The sequence below is a fragment of the Mirounga leonina genome, unplaced genomic scaffold, assembly GCF_011800145.1.
Source record: "Mirounga leonina isolate KUSES-001 unplaced genomic scaffold, KU_Mleo_1.0 Mir_127, whole genome shotgun sequence".
Classification (NCBI taxonomy): Eukaryota; Metazoa; Chordata; class Mammalia; order Carnivora; family Phocidae; genus Mirounga; species Mirounga leonina.
In genome coordinates, this window is record NW_023270316.1 from 51,340,347 (window position 1) to 51,363,837 (window position 23,491).

Sequence of the window (23,491 nt, forward strand, 5' to 3'; positions counted from 1 at the left end):
GCCCACATACAAGCAGAATTAAATAATTCAACATATACATTTTCGGCTTCATTGTCAGATAGGTAGTTAACAAAAATCACTCCTTGTACACCCAACTCATAAGCCTCAAGAGGGAGTTACAACATGGCACTGGAGTCTGAAAGGCCTGGGTTCACCTGCTGCATCACTTATCAGTGGAGTAAATTTGGGCAAAGAACTTAACTTTGGCCTCACTACTTCACAAGGCTGTTATATATGAGGTAGTATATATATGGCACTTAGTGACACCTGGCCCATAAAATGTACTAGTACAGAATTGCTACCACTGTTACTGCCCTAATGGATTAGCGAAGTATAGGATTTTAGCTTGATTTGGGGGGCAAGTTTACTGAGGTAGGAAGAGAGGCTCAGAGTTAACTTCAGAAGCAAATCATAAGGATGGTCCCAAACAGTAACAACTGTGAGTAAATCAGTATTTCCAATTTACCCACAAGTTTATTTCCAAAATCAAATATCTTGGTTTAAAATGAACCTACAATAGAATATGCATAACTGGAGACAACGGAAACCAGATCAATGTTGATGATCTCTCATTTAGAACTACTTAACTCTTTCTGGCACAGACACCATTATTTTGTCCTTTTATGCTTTTATTATCTCCTCTCCCTGGTTTCTCCGAGCCACAGATAACCGAAATCCGTATTATTACGAGACTATATAACAACAGGTATGAATGTCTAAAGGTAAACTTCTTTAGAGGTGGTTAAAAAGTAAAGTAGCTCTCATAACCAACCACCCACTCAGAAATTCTCTGAATATTTTTGGAAATGTCAGTAATAGCTACAAGCCAGAGAAATACACACTAATTTGGACAAGGAAGATCCTAATATAATTAAAGTTCATTAGGCAGATCAGATGGTAAATGAATAGGCAATACTGCTCTGAATCAGTGAGAGATCTCAGAGATCAATGACCTATTCTGATATGTAGGTAATTGGGGAAGGAGAAAAGGAAAGTAAAATGGGTAAGGATAGCCAAACAAATATTTAAGTTCTGAACTAAATTAAAATCTCTACCTATTTATATTAATGTATTGACATACCCCCACTTTAAATATTTGAAATTTATAAAATTTATAGATATAAATTTATAAATATATTTATAAGAATTCAATTTTCTCCCTTGTTCTAAATAGTTAGCCTCAGGGAGACAATAATCATTCAATGTTCTGAAGTTAGTGACTATCACAAATCTAAGAGATGAAATAATTTTTAAAATGTAGTTATCAATGCAAACCCTCCTTTCTCTCCATTCCATATAAAGACAGAGAAAACCAATTATTTTTTAAAGTGGCCTGTAACTGCCAATGCTGAAGACTGAACTTTGTTATAACTGGCAACCAACTCTGAATGGGTTAGGACACATGACAGAAAATCATCAAAATTGACCTTGTACAGCCATCTAAAGAGATTACTTGATAGAAGAGCTCAAAGAAGTAGATTATCCTGTTCAAAATTCTTTGATGATAGTGTGAGAATTCTGGGAAGTCATCAAGGTGCAGATGATTACAAAAATCAGGAGAATAGATGAAAAAGCTAAGAAAAAAAGTATTCCAAGACTAAACCTTAAAAAGGAAAATAAGAAATACTAGGAGAAAAAAAATGTACCTTCTAAAGAAACAAAAGGTTAACCAGAACACTAACAAAACCAAAATTTAAGAACTGAAAATGAAGTCTAGAAAGAGAGAGCAATTAATAGCTGAGAATATAGAGCATAAGGATAAAGAGGCTCTTAATTGAAATGATGGGTTTGTTGGTTTTTTGTTTTTTTAACTTTCTGCAGGCTAAAAATTCTCATTATCTAAAGGGTGAAAGAGATGCAGTACTTCAGAGTGGTATTTTAGGGCAGCAGTCTAACCTACTTCTCATAAGTCCCTCTTTACCCATAAATTTGTTGTACTTGGACCAGGTCCATTTATAGTCATGTATATTAGGAACTTCATTTGGCTCAGCAAAATCCTGAATCCCAAACATTAAGCAAATCTAGCCAACAGATAAGCATACTTTAGATATAATGTATCCTTGGTAAAGTACAAGTAAAACTAGTACTAGAATTTTTTTTTAAATCAACTTCTATTACAATAGTGTCATTCCTAAGAAAGAAAAAAGCTGCTCTTAAGCAACAAAAATGTTTCTTATTTAGAATCATGGACTTTTAATTTTAACTCTAAGGACCTAAAGACTATTTACCAATAAAGGAACTAAGACATAGAAAGGCTAAACCTGCTGAAGATTATAAAGCTAATTAGTGGCAGAGATTTGCTGAAGCTAGGATTCCTGTCTCTGGGGTAGTGCTGTATGCCCAACTTATCCTATCTGTAGCACTGGCCTCCCTAACTCCCCTTAGGACTAATGGTATTGAGAAACTGTGACATACAGAATACTAAAACTACTATCTAATTTCCTTAAGGAGAAAATTTCAGAAATTCACACAAGCAAGAAATTAATTTTACCTTTTCCTTCAGTGCTGAAGAACCAAAAAAGTAGCCTGTAGTCTTAAGTGGGCAAAAGGACAAGTGAAAACTCCCAGGTGCATTAACAGGCTGTAAGAGGTTTGGGTAAAGTCAGATATCACCGCACCACCATTTTCCTCATGAACCCTGCTACATTTCAAATCAAATGACTAGATCGAAGGGACTGAATTCTCACTCTTTGGGAGGCTGAACCAATGGCTGATTCACCTCTGATTCACCCTATCCTCAGCTACGAGGGTATAGGAATGCCTTGCCACACTGTGAGAACTAACAGACATCAACCTCAACAATTCAACAATTATGGTCAAAAAGCAAAGTTAGACCTACAGGTCATCAATGGCATATACTTTGTAACAGCTGAGACCGCAAAGAATTTTAATCATAAAACACTATTTTTCTGTCTCAAGACTGTATTTATAATGAGTTCAGCAATCAGCCATTCCATAATTCTTTCATGAATGTTAAGTTTCTCTCTGCTAGATTATAAGCTCTTTGAAGTTAATGATCGTGTCTTTACTTTTTGTATTCCCATGGTATCTATTTACTCTAGAAACAGAGTACATACTAAGTATATACCTATTAAATTACCCTCTCAGCAGCTAGCCTAAACCACTGAAACCAAAGTAATCGTTGGGATGTGAGAAAAGAAATATTCTAATAAAGAAAAAAATACAGAAAAACAAAAACAACAAAACCTCAAAACAAAACAAACCACCAGTAATTTCAAGCCTCCTGATGTGGCCAAAAAAAAAAAAAAAATCAACAACAAAAGAACCCCAGCAAGAAGTAGTGTTGGGCTTTCCTAAATCACTCTTTGGCCCAATTTCACAGATTAGCCTTCAGTATGGATAAATTTGCAGCATGTTAAACTCAGGTGTCTATGTTTTATACAGGAATTTGGAAGGTAAGGACCAAAATCTCAGTGTAACTACAAATATTTCCCATAAAAATAACCAAATAAGAATTCCCTGTTATAATTTCTCAAAGTTCTCATTACAAAACTTAAGAAAAAGGTAAATAAACCAAACTTCTTCATAGAAAAATTGTATTTACAACTCCATCCAAAAGCAGTTTTTAAAAGCAAACAACGTAACACAGAAGGTGAAAAAAATCTATGCTCACCCAAAACTGCCAAATCTAATAAATTAACAGAATACTCCATCAAAAATAAGGCAATAACCCAAGATATCCCACTGATGATTTTTCCACTTCCATAACTAGGTAGAATTAATCTAGCTAGTAGCAAATGATACTTCATTCCATTTCAGCATGTCTGAAATCCTTAAGGACAAAAGTGTTAAAATATCTTAGTTCTTCATTAGACTCTTAGAACACTTGGAAGGAAAATAATTTCTAAAGCACAAAGAGGTAAAGAGGTATAACCTTTCAAAAAGATACTCAGAGTTCAAAATTCAAGAATGCGATATTAATACACAATGGGCATAGGTAAATATATGCAATACAGTGATAGCAAATTAATTTATTTAGTACTTTTTCCATTCCATATCATCAGGAGGATTGATTTCAACTTTCCTTTTACCTACATCAGACCAGTTGGTACTCAAAACTGTACCACCAGACTCCATCTGCAATAAGAAATAAAAATAGATTAATCCTTGGACCATATAATCAAAGCAGAGTATTTTTCTAAAAATGTTCCAAGCATAATGTTCTAAATATAGCCCATGTTTGACTCAATATAAGCAAAGGATAATACTTTGATTTAATCTTAGGCTTTTCAAATAAGTTAGGTAGAAGGCATCATGTTCATACAGTCATATAAAGCACATCTCCCTTGGCTAATCAGCATTGAGGTAAATGTGGAAAATCTACCTTCTGATGAAAATAAAATTGGCTCCCCAAGAAAATAATAATCTCTTTTGTTAAGGATAGTAAAAACCAGACAAAGTAAACTCTTTCTATACTAGTTGGACAGAACTTTTAAGATCCCCTTAGTAATGCTGTGACAAATATATACAAGAGAATGCTGGAATTTTTTTCAAATCAATGTGCATACACACAAGTACATAAAATCAGTATCTCAGTAAAGAACTGATTATCTATTTACCATCTATAGAATATACCACCCACCAAAAACCCTAGCACATTCGTAAGTACATTCTAAAAAAACCTCTGGACATTTGTTATCCTAATAAAAATTAACTGACTTGGATCACAGCAAAAAACAGTGTGAATTATTCAAATCTAAACATTTTTACATGATCAGCTGTGCTGCTGGCATATGTATATAGTTACAAACCCGACAATTACACTGGAACCTCAATATAACCTCATGCCCCACACTCCCTGTCAAGCTCCCTTACATGGGTTGCTTTGCATGGGATGTTCTTCCCCACCGGTTTATTTTCCCATTCTTTATCCTCTAAACATAACATTTCACCATTTCTCTGTGGCCTCCTTTGACCCTAATCAGGACTCTACCTTTGTAGAATTTGTGTTCTGTATGAGCATAATTACCATTAATATGTATCACACTACACTGTTAGAATTTTAAGGGTCTGCTTTCTTTTATATGCTTCGTACCCTTGGTTCCAACTAAAGCTGAGAGCCCCTACAAGGCAAGGAACATATTTTACTAACACTTGTATCCTAGATCTAAGCCACAACGGTTGGGCACATGATAGACTTCAAATAAAATATTGATATGAATGTTTATAAATGTAGTATCTAGTAGAAGCATGTGGGAATAAACCTATTCTTACCTGAATGAAACTATACAGCATATAATATGTTTTAAGTAACACCTTCTTTCATTAAGACATAAGTATATGTAAACATATGTTAGCAGCATATAGCATGAGCCTTGTGCTTACCTCACTGAACTACACTGTGTATAAACTGTCATTCAAGTAACAAATCTTCTCTCATTAATATAAACCCACTAACATCCTAAACCTCTAACCCCAATCCTAATGTCATTGAGCCCTCTGGAGAGTTCTCCAAATTGCAGGATACGAGGCATATACCCTTCAACCCTGGCCCTAACCCTAACCCTAACCTAATCCTAACCCACATCTAAGAAAAAAAGAAAAAAGAAGTGGCATACACATATACAATGGAATATTACACAAACACACACACACACACACACACAAATCCTGCCATTAGCAATCACATGGATAGAGCTAGAAGATATTATGCTAACTGAAATGTCAGTCAGAGACAGACACCATGTGATTTCACTCATATGTGGAATTTAAGAAACAAAACAAAGGAGCAAAGAGAGAGAGAGAGACAGAGGCAAACCAAGAAATGGATCCTTAACTATAGAGAACAAACTGACAGTTATCACAGGGGAGGTGGATGGGGGCATGGGTTAAATAGGGGATAAGGATTAAGGAGTATACTTGTGATGAGTACCGGGTGATATATGAAGTGCTGAATCACTATTTTGTACACCTGAAACTAATATTACATGTATAGTAACTAACTGGAATTTAAGACTTTAAAAAATTTGAATAAAAAGGGATAAATTCTATATAATAAACTACTTCTATGAAGATGAAGGAATCAGATTTAGTTTATAATCTGATATTTACTGATGACATTTACTTTCCCCTCTTTCCTTATGGACTGCAATGCAATTTAGCATTTTCCTCTGATTATTTTGTACATGTTGGGTCTTTTTTTCCCCAATTAGACTGGAAGATCATAGATGAGTCTATTTTCCTTGTTTTCCCAGAAGCACTTGGTATGTTCCAGGTGGCTTGTATATTTATGGGTGTATATGGTTCAATTACTATTAGCAAAGCCTCTGTATGAAAATGGATGCAGATTCTATAATCTATCTTTGAAATTTCACACACTGCTATTCTGTCTAGCATACTCTTAAAAAAGTCAATACTGAAACGGACTTCTCTTCCTGGGGACACAGAGTAGATGTATTTTACCCTATTCTTCCCACTTAGTACTACTAAAAACCTTGGACATTATATATATGTAAACAAACATAAGAAGACTCTAAAAGATGAAGGAAAGAAGACAGATCAGCTAGGGACCTTGGGAGGCAAGAATAACATAACATGGTGGTGAGTCCCCTGGGTTTTCTTTTTTACCTCATGTCCTAGAGTTGCTGCTGAAGAAGCTGGAAACACTAAGAGGCACACACACAAAAAGCTCAAAAGGAAACCTGGCTTCTCTAGCTAAAGGATGAAGACAGACAAAAAGCTTAGGAAGACAGAAAAGTTTTAGACTATAATTGCTCCATCGTACTAGACACCAGAGAAAAAAACTGTGGTGCCATCCGCACCCAAGGCCAGTAAAGGCTGGGTGAGGAGCCTAGACTTCCACCCATGCTGGGCTATCATGAAGCCACCTCCTCTGCTACCTGTGGTATCAGTGAAAACCACAGAGGTATCTACCCCACTCCCATCAGTAGTGAAGAGATGCCCTGGGATGTCTAAGGAGGCTGATTAGGGTGCCTGGATTTCTACCTCCACCTAGCAATAATGAGGCAGTGCCTTCCCTTCCTCTGAGAGTGACTGGCAGAGAGAGCCAAATAAGATGGAGGATTTATTTGATTTTATTTAAGATTTTATTTATTTATTTGACAGAGAGAGACACAGCAAGAGAGGGAACACAAGCAGGGGGAGTGGGAGAGGGAGAAGCAGGCTCCCTGCGGAGCAGAGAGCCTGATGCGGGACTCAATCCCAGGACCCCGGGACCTGAGCCAAAGGCAGACGCTTAACTGACTGAGCCACCCAGGTGTCCCTAAGATAGAGGATTTAAATAAGATCCAGTCTCACAGCAGAACATGAAAACATCCAAGTTTCAACTGAAAATCACTTGTTGCTGGTAAAAAACACCAAGCACAAGGAAAATTTCAGATTCTATTTTTTTTTTAAAAAAAGACAATCAACAGATGCTAATGTTGAGATGAGAAAAATGTTAAAATTATCTGACAAAGATTTTAAAGTAATCATAGTAAAAAAATGCTTTACTAGAAATCATGAATTTGCTTGAACCAAATGAAAAATAGAACAATACAGCAAAGAAAAGAAAATCTAAAGAACCATCAAATGTTTCAGAATCAAAAACTACAACTGAAATACAAAGGTAAGTGGATAACGCTAAAGAACAGAATAGAAGGGACCTTTTGAGAAAAGCATCAGTGCACCTGAAAACAGGACAATATAAATCACCTAATCTGAACAACAGAGAGAAAAGAGAGATAAAATTAAGAAGTCCCAGGGATGTGTGATACTGTAACAAAATATTTATCTTATATCCTCAGGTTTCAGGAAGAAGGTAGATCTGAAAAAGTACTCAATGCAATAATGGCTGAATATTTCCCAAATCTGGCAAGACACATAAACCTACAGATTCAACAAACCCCAATCAGAATAAACCCAAAGAAATCCTTGCTGACAGAGAATCTGTCACAGGCAGATCTAAAAGAATGCCAGGGAGCACCTGAATCAGTTAAGCATATGACTCAATCTCAGCTCAGGTCTTGAGTTCAAGCCCCGCATTGGGCTCCACTCTAGGCATGCAGCCTACTTAAAAAAAAGAAAAAAAAAATTATTATTATTATTATTAAAAAAATAATGCCTGAAGTTCTCTAAAATAAGAACAAATAACAGAACCTCAGAACATTAGAAATGAAAACAAATAAAACAGAATTTGCTTTTTCTCTTGAGCTTTCTAAATTACATGTGACAGTTGAATGAAAATTAACAATGTATGTAGAGGAAATACCTGTGAAAATTATAAATGAGAGAGAGTAAAGGGACATAAAGGGAGGAGGTAAGGTTTCTACACTTCACTCAAACTGACAAGAAAATGACACAAGTAAACTCTGATAAGCTATGTATAATATAGCTAGTATACAGAGCAACCACTAAAAAGGCTATACAAAGAAGAAACACTAAAAAAAATTATAAATAAATAAAAATGAAACTAAAACATATTTACAAGTACTCTCAGAGGAAGGCAGGAAAAACAAAAGAACAAAAAAAATAAAATGGTAGAATTAAAGTCCTAAAATATCAGTAATTATATTCAATGTAAATGATCTGAATATGTCAATTAAAAGACAGAGACTAGCAGAAGAGATGAAAAAATATAACCCAACTATATGCTGTCTCCAAGAAACTCACTTTAAAAAACAGTAGGACTCAATCAATTTAAATATGATATAGATAGGTTGGAAATAAAAGAATGGGGGCGCCTGGGTGGCTCAGTTGGTTGGGCGACTGCCTTCGGCTCAGGTCATGATCCTGGAGTCCCGGGATCGAGTCCCACATCGGGCTCCCTGCTCAGCAGGGGGTCTGCTTCTCCCTCTGCCCTCTTCCCTCTCGTGCTCTCTGTCTCTCATTCTCTCTCTCTCAAATAAATAAATAAAATCTTTAAAAAAAAATAAAATAAAATAAAAAAAGAAATAAAAGAATGGAACAAGACATCGTGCAAAAATTAATCAAAAGACAGAAGAACTGGCTACATTAATATCAGAGCAAAGAAAATTACCAGAGCTAGAGAATGACATGTATATATGATAAAAAGGCCAATCCACCATGAAGATACTGCAATCCTAAATGCATATGCAGCAAAAAGAGCTGCAAAATATGTGAAGCAAAAATTGACAGAACAAGACAAAATCAGCAATACAGAAGAATTCAACAATATCAAGCAACATCTATAGAACACTCCTTCTAACAAGAGAACACACCTTCTTTTCAAGCGAAACATAAACTTCAGATACACCAAATGCTAGGCAATAAAACAAAGAATGTACATCACATGGTACATAGTCTCAAATCACAATGGAATAAAATTAGAAACCAATAATAACAAGGTTAACAGGAAAATCTCCAAACACTTGGAAACTGAACAACACACTTCTAAACAATCCATGTGATGAAGTCTCAACTGAAATCAAAATACATATTAAGCCGAATGAAAATATAACATTAGAACTTGTGAGAAACAGCTAAAACCCCGCTAACAGGGAAATTTATAGCATAAACATACACAACAGAAAACAGAAAGTCAAATCAACAATCTAATTAACATCTGAACAACCTACAAAGATAGCAAAATAAACCCAAAGCAAGCAGACGGGAGAAAATAAAAAAGAACAGAAATGAATGGAATTTCTAATAAAAAACTGAAGAAATGTCTTAAGTCAACAAAGGGCTGATTCTGTGGGGGAAAAAAAAATTCAGTAACACTGACAAACCTCAAGACTGAAAGAAGACACAAATTACCGCCATAGGAATGAAATGGAGTATCACTACAGACCTTGTAAATATCAAAACAAAAACAGTAAGAAAATACTACCAACACTGACAGGTTAGACAAACTAAATAGCATTTATGCTCAAAAACACAAACTGCCACAAGTCACTCAATATGAAACAGATAATCTGAACAGTCCTATAAACTATTAGAATAATTTTGTAATTTAAAATCTTGCCAAAAAAGAAATATCCAGGCCCAGATGGTTTCACTAGTTTAAAGAAAAACTAACACCAATTCTACATAATCTCTTCCCCAAAACAGAAGAAGATAGAGCACTTCCCAATTCATTTTATGAAGTTAGTGTTACACAGATACCAAAACCAGAAAAAGACATACAAAAAAAGAATACTACAGACCAATATCCCTCATGAATATAGACACAAAAATCCTTAACAAAGTATCTGAAAGTAAAATTGAGCAAAATACAAAAAGAATTATACACTATGACCAGGTGAGGCTTATGCCAAGGATGCAAGGTTGGTTCTAGTAGAAATATCATATTAATCATATAAAATCACCGTTGTAACAGGTTAAAGAAGAAAAATCACATAATCATTTTGATCAATGCAGAAAAAGCATTCAAATTCAAAAAGTGAACAGCTAGCTGTGCAGTGTTGGTGGTATCGTGGTGAGCCTAATAGCTACCTTCCAAAAAGTCAACAGCCATTCATGATAAAAAAATCTCACAAAAGGAATAGAGAACTTTAACCTGACAGAGCATCTGCAAAAAGCCTACCACTAACATTATAATTAATGGTGAAAGACTGAATGGTTTTCCCTTAAAATGGGGAACAAGGCATAAATGTCCACTCTCACCACACTTTTCAACATAGTGCCAGAAGTTCTAGCCACTGCAATACAGCTAAAAAAAAGGAGATAAAAGTCACAAATACCATATTTAAAAAGTCCCTCTTTGAAGATATGACTGTCTACATAGAAAATCACATGTAATTTACAAAAAAATTCCCTAGAATAAGTGAGTTTAGCAAGGTCACAGAATGTAAGATAAAAAAACCAACTGTATTTCTAAATACTAGCATATGGACACGAAAGTTAAATATACAATATAATTTACAATCACTCAAAAAAAAAAGGATACTTAGGTATATCTTGCAAAACATGTTTAGGATTTACATGTGGAAAACTGCACAATGCTGATGAAAGAATCAAAGATCTAAATAAATGGATTGGAAGATTCAACACGGTAAAAATGTCAATCTCTCCGAACTGATATACAGTCAATGCAATTCCTAACAGGATATTTTGATACATATAAACAAAATATTCTAAAGTTTATGTGGAAAAGCAAAGGAACTGGAATATCTAAAACAATTTTGAAAATGATTAACCAAGTAGAAGGAATGACTCTTCCTGGATTCAAAACTTACATAGCTAAAATAATCAAGACTGTAATATTACAGAGGAATAGACATGTAGATCAATGAAACAGAGAACCCAGAAATAGACTGAGACAAATACGCGCAAGTAATTTTAGAGATATGCAAAAACAACTCAATGGAAGAAAGACAGTTTTTCAACTGGTTCTGGAGCAAATGAACACGTACAGACCAAAACCAAAACATACAAAAAAAACCCCTCAACCTACATTTCAACTTTATATATAAAAATTAACTCAAAATGGATCATGGACTTCAATGTAATATGTAAAACTATAAAACTTTTATTGAAAGAAATTTTCAGATCTAGGACTAGGCAAAAGTTCTAGACTTGATACTAAAAGCTCTTAGACTTGTACTAAAAGCATAATCCATAAAAGGAAAAACTGATAAACTGAACTTCATCAAAATTAAATACTTTAGCTCTGCAAAAAAGAAAATAAAAAGACAAACTACAGACTGAGAGAAAGTATTTGCAAACTATGTATCTCACAAAGACTTGTCAGATTAGTGGTGGCAGGAGTTAAGGAGAGGCAGTGGTGGGAGGAAGTGTGCATGGTATAAAATGACAACAGTGAAGGAATCCTCTGGCAGTGGAAATGTTCTCTATCTGAACTGTCATTATCATGGTTGTGATACTGTACTATAGTTCTGCAAGAGGATTCCGCTAGGGGAAACTGTGTAAAGGATACAAGGGATCTCTGCATTATTTCTTACAACTGCATATAAATCTATAATTATTTCAACATAAAAAGTTTAAAAAAACTTTTTTAAATCAACAGTGAAAAGCTCAATCATGAGCAGTTACAACACAGTAACTTCTGTGGAATATCTGAGTCTCAAAAGACATTTATTAACTAAGTACTAATTTGAATCTAAATGCCTTAAAAGAAGAGAGTCACATTTCCAAAGCTACTGATAAAAGTCAAATGATCACAACTAATGCAAAATAATCAACCTAGTTAAACAGAGATGACTTGTTATTAAAATCTCAGAACTTGAGGCCTAATTCGGGGTGATATTTAGGTTGTCTTGGGCCTTATTTTCTTAATCAACAAACCAATGAGTAATTAATATGCACTTTCTACTTGCCAAACACTGTTCTGGCAGTTTCCTGTCTATATTCTTCATCTCTGACACTGAGGCCACTATATATGGTTCTAATGGAGGCTCCTTCAGCTATTGTGATAAATCCAACTGCAGTAATTAGAGTATTTCTTAGCCTTCCAAGTTCTAACTCAATGACTAAAAAATATTTATTTGGAATAAACCACTTGAGTCTCAACTCCCCCACAAGTTTCCAACTTCCCCAATAATTACTCTAAGTTTAGAGGAGAAAGAAATGTTCAGATGAAGCCTATTCAAAAAGGCCTCCCAACTACAATACATGCAATTTGGTTTCAAAATGCCTACGTAATCTTATAAAATTTCTGAAATTTACTACCACAATATGTGTTTTTCAAGCTTATGTTCTTACAAATGATTTGTTCATAGCACGTTTCACTTCATCAGAACCATCTGAATAGATCTGCTGAAATAATTTGTTTAAAGCTGCATCTCCCTCCAACTTCTCATTTTTTTCTTCTTCTTTGATCTCACCAACCAATTTATCCCAATTTCTTGTATAGTGAGATGATGATGGATATAAGTTCTTTACATCTATGGAGTAAAAAAGACAGAAGTGATTAACCAACATGTGAAGATTAGGTCAAGAATATGTAAACTTTGTGACCATGGTATATAGAACATCTTAGCAAATAGTTCAGGTCACTAAATTTCATGTTTATAATAAATGTCTTTCTGATAGATACATCAATAATCAGATTTACACTTCTAAAAACTGAATCAGCGTAATGTAAAATCCGGAAGTTTCTTTTGAGCAAAATCTAATAAAGTGTACATTTTTGATATATTATGCAAAATTAGATTAAAAACAGATTCTTTGTGTTAATAATGAGGGGACTGAGTGAGAAGTATACTAGAACTTTTATATTTACAGAAAAGTTGCAGAGATAGTATAAACAATTCTAAAAATAGTGTTTTTAAATAATGCTTCATTAAGAAATTTCTCTTACAAACAAGATTTTAATGTTAAAAATGTGACTTTTTTGAGGTGCTTCTCTTTCAGAGTAGAGCTAAACTGAAAATACAAATCCATGCCATTAGACAGTGAGTTAAGACTCCATCCTCTCCCCACATTAAATTATTAGATTACTTCAATAGGAGATAATAAGCAATTCTTGAATGTTGAAAAATACACCATGTGATCATTTAGAGTTCAATGTCCACTCACGCACACATTGAAAATAACAGTACCTGTAGGGCACACTGGGGTAAATGGAGGCTGCTTACAACCAGAGAGGCTACTGACTGGCCCAGAGGCTCAGGGCACTGCCAAGGCTATCCTAAAGACTAAGGGAATCAAGATGGTGGCACCCAAGTAATTAAAAAGTAATCTACCTAAAAAAAAAAAAAAAAGTAATCTACCTAGAAGTTATAAGAGCAGTTCTGTTCACTCTCCAATGGAAATATAACGCAGGCCACAAATGTGAGCCACATACATAATTCAAAAATTTCTAGTAGCCGTGTTACTAAGAATCATCAGGTGAAATGCATTTTAATAATATATTTTATTTAACCTAATATATTCAAAACGGTATCATTTCAACATGATCAATATTAAAACATTTTATGTTCTTTCTTTCATACGGTCTTCAAAATCTGGTATTTTATACTCCAGCACAACTCAATCCAGACTAGTCATTTTCAAATGCTCAGCAGATACATGTGGTGACTATACTGGACAGTGTAGCTACAGAGCTTAAAAAAACCTGATTCAAAGTTTCCCTATTAATAAATTAGGACACATTACATGTCCCTCCTTCCACTACTACCTCTCTATATCCCTTTCCTCAAAATAGTTCAGAAATGAGAAACCACTAACCATTCAGTTTGTTGTTCCATCTCTTCTCTTCACCTGTAAGTCTTTCTCTTGCCTATCTCCCCAGCAAAACAAAACTAAACAACACCCCTCACAATTTTACTTAGGGTAAGCATACAGTTTTCTGATCTACCCACCCTTCCTCTATCAGTAATCCCGTGTGTCTATGTGCATTTTCACTAGTAGCCAAAGAAACAAAAAAATATGTCATAGTAAATTAAAAGCCTAAAAAACATGGGTTTAATTAATCCTAATGCTGACTCCCCAGAAGAATGGGAACACAGGTTCTAACCTCCATTTTACAGATAAGAAAACTGGCCCAGACAGGTCAAGCAACTTGCCCTTATCTGCAGTCTCCAGCTTGCAGGACACAGGAATCTGACAAGCATATTAATTCCTTACAAAAATATAAAACAGGACAGAAGGAATAGCATCTGAAATATCCAAGGCATTGAGTTTAGAAAAACTTTGCAACCATAGCACTAAAAAATCTTTATATTTAATCTCAGAAAAACTTTAACACCTGTAGATGGTAGATAAACTACTGAGGAATGGATAGGTAACCTAACTTCCTTGTTCATTCATTGTAATATCAAATAACTGCAAAGATAGTCATGTCAGCAGAGACTTTTTTCCATTGTTAGAAGATGCAGCAACAACCAGTATCACATATAGGGTTTATGTAAGAACCAGACCCAGACCGTGAAGACCAGGGTTTAGTCCTAGGCAATGAAAACTGCTGGGTGAGCTTAAGCAAGTTGCTTACTTTCGAAGCCTGTAAAATAGGTCTGCCTACTATAGAGGGCTGTTGTTAGAATCAAGTGAGATACTACATTTAAAGTGTTTTGTTTTGTTTTTTTAAATGCTTTCTGAGCTATATATAAACCTCAGCCCCCAAGTCTCTGCGAGTCAGACCCAAAAGAAGCACATAACATCCTTCCTCTGTCTTTCAAATAAAATGTGAAGCAGAAATACCAACTTCAAATATTTCAATCCTAAAAAATTATCTGTTGGTGTCAATTTTCCTGGTTTTGCTAATTACACAATAGACTAGTTGTGATGTTATTATGCAGGGAAGCTGGGTGAAGAGTACATGAGAACTCATCATTTCCGCAACTTCTAGGGGCATCTAAAATTATTTCAAAATAAAAATAAAATAAAATGAATGATTTGTTGGCTAACTCAGTGTTTTCTAAAAGGTGCCACAAGGAAATCTGTTTTATGTTACAGAAAGAACAGTGAAAAATCTAAAAGTAACTGAAACACAGTATTAACTCATTTTAGTCATCAAATCAGAACATTAATCAAAAAGAAATTTCTCTCCTTTCATTAATGAGGCCATTGCTATAAAATACACTCTTAGGTTGTAGTTCTAAGAGTATCTAGCAGGTTAATCATTCCATTAGAAAAACACCTGTCTATTGCATAGGCTTAAAATTGACCCAACATACAGTAGTCTGTCCCTTACAGTATTAAAAATAATCAACCCTAGTTTTCCACTCTTCTCCTAGGCTTTTCTTAGGTTTTCATGACCTGTTTGTGAGCACTTCTTTAGGAGCAATAGAGTGAAATGGGTTAGTATTTTACTCTGTGAAGCCCTGAAAGTCCAGGAAATTAGAGTTGACAATATCAGAAGAAATAGAAAGGAATAAATGAAAGGGAGAGGGAAGAGGAGGATATTATTTCAGCAGAATAAACCTCTAATCCACTTACAATCCAAAAAGCAGCAATAGGAAAGGGCAACACACAAAAACAACCCTCAACTAATGTCATACGGTGACTGGGTAAACAATATAAACCCAACGCCCTCAGGGTTTATTCCAGCATTCACTTGTATTCTGAGTTGAAGAACTGAAAAAGGTAGAAACTTCACATGAAAGGCTACTTTGTATTCATTACAGAGCAATCTTATTGCACTCAATATATCTTTTCTTGGGAACATAAATAATGAAAGTAGGAAGAATGCTCATTACTATTTAACTTCAACTATGTAACACAATATGAATTTAAAGTTCATCAAGGCCAGAAAACAAACCTGCTATGAACTGTTTTGGTTTAGGCACATCTCCTTGCCCCTCTAGCTTTTCCCATCTCACAGCCTCTGTCTTTTTCATTTTAATTTCAATCTGGAGGAAACACCAAAAAAAATTTATTATTCCATGTAAAATATACAAAACAGTAAAAAACAAATGCAATTTCCTTAAGTCATAAAATTTTGTAAGAATTAACAGTGCCCTCAAGAAAATTTCCTTAAATTATACTAGGTTAAATTTGAAGAACTTTGAAACATTTTGTTTCTATTTAAAAGCCACCCTTCAAAAACAACATACATACATACTATAAGCTATAATTAAGTCTTGAAATTCCTGTTTTTTTCTTCCAATGCACTGTTCTCAACCAGGGGTGATTTGGCAATGTTTATGGTTATTGTTGGTCTTCACAACTGGGGTGGGGGTTAGGGATGCTCCTAAACACCCTACAACATAAAGGGCAACCCCTCCACAACAAAGAATTATCCAACCCAAAATGTCAACAGCGCCCCCCACTGAGAAACCCTGTTCTAAAGGAATTACTATAGGGGTGCCTGGGTGGCTCAGTCAGTTAGGCATCTGACTGTTGATTTCAGCTCTGGTTGTTGAAATCAAGCTCCTTGCCGGGCTCTATGCTCAGCGGGGAGTCCGCTTCCCTTTCCTTCTCGCTTTCTCTCTCCCCCTCTGCTTCTCCCCCTGCTCACGCGCTCTAAAATAAATAAATAAATCTTTTTTTTTTTTTTTAAAGAACTCATTTATTTGAGAGTGAGAAAGAGCACACGGGGGGGGGGGGGGAGAGCAGCACATGGGGCTCAATCCCAGAACCCTGGGATCATGACCCGAGCCAAAGGCAGCCGCCCAACCGACGTGTGCCCCAATAAATCAATATTTTAAAAAAATAAAGGAATTACCACATTTGCTTGTACATTAACCCATTTGAGAGCTGAGACAAATTCTTATCATTGTATAAAAATAATACAACTAATGCTAAAATTTTTATAATAATTCAGTCAATAATTATTAAACACCCAATATGAGCAAGTTGTAATCTTCAGGGATGTGGTGGACTTTTAAAATACTAAAAACGTGTTCTTGGCCATCTGAAAGTAGGTGAGATACTAAAAGAAAGTTGATCAAGAGGCAAATAAATGTTCTAAAAGTTTAGCAGAGATTACAAATGGGTGTGAAAAGAAAAAGTTTCAGTGCATCTTGAAGAGCTTCGAGGGGCAGGAGCATTTGCAATGGTGGAAGGGGGAGGTCTCCAGAGGCAAAAGCAACAGCCTGAAACTGGAGCCCTGAGGTTTCAAAGGACACAGTGCATCAGGGAGTACAGACAAGACCAATTTGTCTCAAGTCCAGGATTTATGTTAGAACAGTAAAAAATACAGATGAAAGAGGTGTAAGGCAAACTATGAAGAGCCTCTGAATGCTGAACTAGCTTCACTTATTAAAATGAAATATTAAAAGCATCTTTAATTATCTAATCAAGGCTGGTCCCCTAGAGTCCACCCTTAACCGTAACATACACTCACGGAGCACTTACATATACCTTTTGTTTTCCTTGTTCAAATAATGCTCACTCCCAATTTAAGCCTAGCAAAATCAGCATTTATAGCACTAATAAATTATTATGCAAACAGTTTAAGAATCAAAATAGAATTTTTATAAAAAGATCTTATCAGTCTTATAAATATATATATATATATATATTTTTTTAAGATTTTATTTATTTATTTGAGAGAGAGAGCACATGAGAGGGGGGAGGGTCAGAGGGAGAAGCAGACTCCCCGCCGAGCAGGGAGCCTGATGCGGGACTTGATCCAGGGACTCCAGGATCATGACCTGAGCCGAAGGCAGTCGCTTAACCAACTGAGCCACCCAGGCGCCCTCAGTCTTATAAATATATTTTAGAGAGAAAGGAAGTGTGAGCGCGGGGAGAGGGAAAGGTAGAGAGAAAATTCTAAGTGCAGGCTCCACACCCAGCACAGAGTCCAATGCAGGGCTCCATCTCATGACCCTGAGATCATGACCAGAGTCAAAAGCAAGAGTCGGATGCTTAACCAACTAAGCCACCCACACATGCCTCAAAATAGAATTTTATGTTCTAATTTTTTCTAAGAAAAGGATTTACTTTTGTAAATAGGAAAAAAAAAATCAAAAGACAAATGTAACAGAAAGAAAAGCCTATTCATGCCGGTTCTTCAACGCCATTAAATCAGATAAATCATTTAAATTAGCAATTACTGGTAATCTTTCTACCACCTGCATTAAGTGTCAGAATCCTTAAAATTTATATTTTAAAATACCTTAACTAAACACTAACCAAGAAATCTGCCAATAATTTTAATCAGATAGGAAGTGATGGTATAGAAGGGGTATAGTCTGAGTATTTGTATTTTCTTTAGCACAGAAATTTAACAAAAAACTGTTTTCATAGTGAAAAAACCATGAAACAAATGTCACTGGGAAAGAGACCAAAAGTACAGTATTTTTAATGTAATTTATGTGTTTAAATTCTACATAAAAACAATTTTAAGGATCTCTAGAATTCTCTAAAATGAATGACTAATTTTTATAAAGTAAAACACTACCTATATTTTCTCATACACAGTATTAAGTGATAATAATTTGGTTATTTTAAGTTGTTACTGCTGGAATATTTATCAAAAAGGGGCAAAAATCTAATAGCTGGCGATGACACAGCAACAGTTACTGAAAAGGGATATTATCATCCTAAAATTTAAAACTTCATCTTGTTCCTTTAATTTTCAACTCAACTGGAAATGAAGACCTGGCAACACTATCCTTAACTAACCTCTGCCTCAGGGCACCCTCTATTCGCACCTCCTGTTCTGCACTTAAGCACGGTCTATAAAATGCTCCTTGTTTCATCTAGAGGGCAGCATACACTAGCACTCACATCTACTGAAGCCACTGTAACTGGAGTAATTGTGCCGTATGAATCAAGAGGTCTTTGTAAGGCCAAAGTCAAAGCTCTTAGTAACAACGTGTATCAAGTGAGACACCCTGACCTGAACCTGAAATTATATTTAATCCATTCATTAAAATAGCTGCACATAATAAAACACACTTAAAGTAGCTTTTTAAAAAGATAAAAGTGGGGGGAGCTAATTTTCTGTGAATTCCTTTTTACCCCTATTTCACTTTCAACGCTTATACGTGCCTTTAAAAATGAAGTTTTAAGTCTTAATGATCCTGGCAGGTATCTCCAAGAGTAACCAACAGCCCAATTGCAGATATTTTTTTTTATTTATTTTTTTTAAAAGGTTTTTTTTTAAAGATTTTATTTATTTATTTGAGAGAGAGAATGAGAGAGAGCACAGGAGAGAGGGGAGGGTCAGAGGGAGAAGCAGACTCCCTGCCGAGCAGGAAGCCCGATGCGGGACTCAATCCAGGGACTCCAGGATCATGACCTGAGCCGAAGGCAGTCGCTTAACCAACTGAGCCACCCAGGCGCCCCAATTGCAGGTATTTTTATTGCAACTATTAATAAGCTATTCTATGTTCATTTAAGTCAAAATCATTTACAAGTTAACTTAAAACCTTGGTTTGAATGTTCCTCTCATATGCCCGGGGAAGGTTTTCAGTAATATCCCAAAGCAGTATTCACAGATTACTAAGTAAGAATCCCTGCTGTTCCAGATTGTTAAGTTTTCATGATTTTGCATACTATCACCCACTTCTCAATTCTTTACACAGACCATTTAATATTTTCCAATGAAATAACTTCAGATTTAAAGGGAAGCCATGACCCCAAAAGGGTCATGGCATCCAGACATCACCTTCTTAGGAGGAGGGTAAACCTCCCACTTGCTGTCACAGACTGACCGTGAGGGCATCTTTCTCAGAGACTAGAGAGCTGTGGCAGTTTACTGCTAAACTTTTTCAGGCAAAGTTTTGACAACCATCTGTTTCAAGGCTGTAGTCATTAAACAATTGTTCCTGACCTTTAGAATGTAATTTTCCCAATAGTCTCTTACTCAGCTCTTTACGTGTTTAATGGCTGTACATGACCGCTTCCTCCAAAAATAGAGTAAACTCAGTCTTCCTGAAGCCATACTGCACACATCTACCATCTTTATTTTTACACTCAAATCATTTTGTAATCATTTTTTAAAATGCAGAAGACAGTAATTAATGACGAGAAACTAAAAAATCACAGAAGTTCTAATAGTACAATTCAAGTATTTACTGAGTACTGTGGGCAAGGCACTGTGATAGTACCTAAGATCACAGTCTCTATTCTTCCTGAAGAAATCACTAAGAAATATTCCCATAAACAAAAAATTCCAGTATATATCACCTGTAGTGAAAGATCTAAATATTCTAGTTTCCTAGAAGTTTGTCAAAATGTCATTAGTAGTGAGACTGATTACTTTCTCAGCTCCTTTATATTTTTCTAAATTTTCTATGATATGCATTTATTGCTTTTATAACCTGAATAAAAATCTGAATAATCAGGATAAAATACTAATAGCAATAACATTTATTGAGCACTATTAAAACCCTGTGTACTTCGTGTATGTCAGCTCAGTTAATAGAACAACCCTGTAAAAGGAGATTACCATCCATATTTTAGAGATGAGACAGCCAAGATAGACAGACAACTTGCTGGAAGTGTCTTTTACTGCTAGAAGTTCTACTTATTTCCTCAGAAATAAGCAGAGGTTAAAAACAGGACAAAAACTATCAACTGTATTATAATTTTAGAGAAGAGTCATAAATAGGTGCTACCTGTTGGAAATATGACCATGAACAAGTAACTAATCTCACTGAGCCCGTTTCTCCTGTAAAAAGTGATTAATAGGGTCTACCTCATTTAGGGTTCTTATCAGGGTTAAATGAAACCATGTGGGAAAAGAACAGAGCACTGTGTCTGGCAAATAACTGAATGCTATTATCATTATCTTCATCATCATAATTAGCTAAAAAAATCTGGGCAAATTATTTAACATCTCTGGGTTCAGTTTATACCTGTAAATAGGTGATAAAAATACCTACACCATGCAGTATTTGTGTGGATTACATGGGATAATACACAGCAGTCAAAACAGTTACCTACTATAATTCTGCACAGGTCAAACAGTAGGGACTGGTTAACTAAGCTACAATAAATGCACACAGTGGAATACTTTGCTGTAGAATACTTAAGGGCATCAAAAAATTATCCAAAATGTATGGTTAAATTTAAAAAGACAGCTATAGGCAGTACTTGTAGTAAAATCCTTTTCTTTTGAAAATAAGAATATGCAATAGTAGAAAAGGGGGCAAGAATACACTTCAAAAAACGATTTGTGGATTACAGCAACTAATCACTTATTTAAAAAAAAAACACAGAAACTATTACCACAACCACTGTATCAAAGACATAAAACATGTGGCGCCTGGGTGGCTCAGTCAGTTAAGCGTCGGACTCTTGATTTTGGCTCAGGTCATGATCTCAGGGTTATGGGACTGAGCCCTGCCTCACGCTCTGCACTGTGCGGGGTCTGGTTGGGATTCTCTCTCCCTCTCCCCAGACCCGCTCCTCTGCTCGCGTGTGTGCTCTCTAAATAAACACATAAAATCTTAAAGAAAAAAAAAAAGACCTAAAACAATCAAAAAACCCCCACATCTCTGTGTGTTTAAAAAAGCAGAAATATCCTGCCCAAACATCTCCAACTCTATCACATCATCATCAGGATTCTTCTATGAATATTAAGAAAAGGAATTCACTCTAAAACTTCTCAATTTTATTGAGTTAAGAAGGGAGCAATTATTTGTCTCCAAGTAAAGACATTTTACTTCCCACAATTCCATTTAAAAGCCTTCATATTTTATATAGCTATAATACAAAAAAACTGCTTTGACTAAAAACAGGAATAGAAGTGGGGTGCCTGGGTGGCTCAGTCGTTAAGCATCTGCCTTTGGCTCAGGTCATGATCCCAGGGTCCTGGGTTCAAGCCCCACATCGGGCTCCCTGCTCAGCAGGAAGCCTGCTTCTCCCTCTACCAGTCCCCCTGCTTGTGTTCCCTCTCTCGCTGTGTCTCTGTCAAATAAATAAATAAAATCTTTAAAAAAAACCAAAAAACCAAAAAACAGAAATAGAAGAACATTTTTTTTTCCCCTTTGAAGATTTTATTTTTAAGTAATCTCTATACCCAACAGGGGGCTCGAACCCACAACCCCGAGATCAAGGGTCACACACTCCACCAACTAAGTCAGCCAGGTGCCCAGAAGAACATTTCTACAAGGGTAAATTTACTCCAAAGGATTTTGAAAATTCTAGTTTTTTAGAAGGAGTGAATATTAATCTTTAAAATGAGTATTTCACAGCATAGCTGTCACTGAAGTTATAATCTTGTGATTGTGAGCAGAGAATAGTGTCATGAAATTAACAAGATGGAATAAAAGAAACACTACAGTTTCTTAATAAAGAAAATGAATTAACAGGCAGATATGAAAGCTGGTATTCAATAAAGGGTAGAAAAAACTATCAGAGGTACTGAAAAAAAAATCGAATTCTGACTTGGAAAGACCCAGATACGACATTGTAAAATATTTGGTTAAGAAATGCTATTTCATTAATTTAAGGGTCCTACTTCTCTTATTTCCATTGCAAATTATATTTCACTTGAATTAATAACACTTAACCAACGATTATACATGAATATGCAACATTTATTCAACCTTGAAGGTGGAAAAGAAACTGGATTCTCAAAGCAAAGAAACAACCGTTTTAAAGCACAGATTTTATGGAATCTCTAATTTTAAACAGATTCTTCTAAACAGAACAATTCTTTTCTCAACTCACATAAAGGGTTCAAGACACCTGAATACATATAAAAGTCAAATGACTTATTTTTCTTTTAGTATCATTAAATAAGCCTCAGTAACCCACAGAAAAATTTTATTTTCAGTATTTTAACAGTCTCCCTCTGCTGTATGAAAAAAAGATTCAAAACTTTCATTTCCCTTAAGATAAAATTAAGTGCAATTATTTCAATTTGTTTCCCATAAAATACAGCTTAAAAGTTGGTAGTCTAACAAAACTAATATATATTATTTTGGGTTAAGACAAGAAAAATAATCATCTTCCATTAGACATCTTAAGAATTTTAATTCTTTAATACAGAACTTAGAAAAACCTAAGCAAAGAAGCACTAGCTTTCCAGAAATAAAAGTATTACTCTTGGGCCAGGATGAACAATTTAGTAACTATGTAAACTCTCGGGGAAAGCATTTAAAGTCCATGAACCTGTTTCTTTTCATCTACAAAACGAATAAAAATACTCTGTCAACTTCAAAGGGTTAATATCAGAATCCAATTTAAATTCATTCACTAAACAATT

The 23,491-nt window shown here is 35.2% G+C and overlaps 1 protein-coding gene across 1 annotated transcript in view; it reads right to left on the bottom strand.

The window, feature by feature from the left end:
- Window positions 1-3,959: 3,959 nt before the first annotated feature.
- Window positions 3,960-23,491, bottom strand: part of SUGT1 (SGT1 homolog, MIS12 kinetochore complex assembly cochaperone) — a 38,886-nt gene continuing 19,354 nt past the window's right edge. The window contains exons 11-13 of the mRNA XM_035003268.1: window positions 16,145-16,235; window positions 12,646-12,827; window positions 3,960-4,098 (exon numbers count right to left, since the gene is read on the bottom strand). Of these exons, the coding sequence (XP_034859159.1) occupies window positions 3,997-4,098; window positions 12,646-12,827; window positions 16,145-16,235 (375 nt within the window). The 3' untranslated portion in view covers window positions 3,960-3,996. The remainder of the gene's footprint in view (window positions 4,099-12,645; window positions 12,828-16,144; window positions 16,236-23,491) is intronic.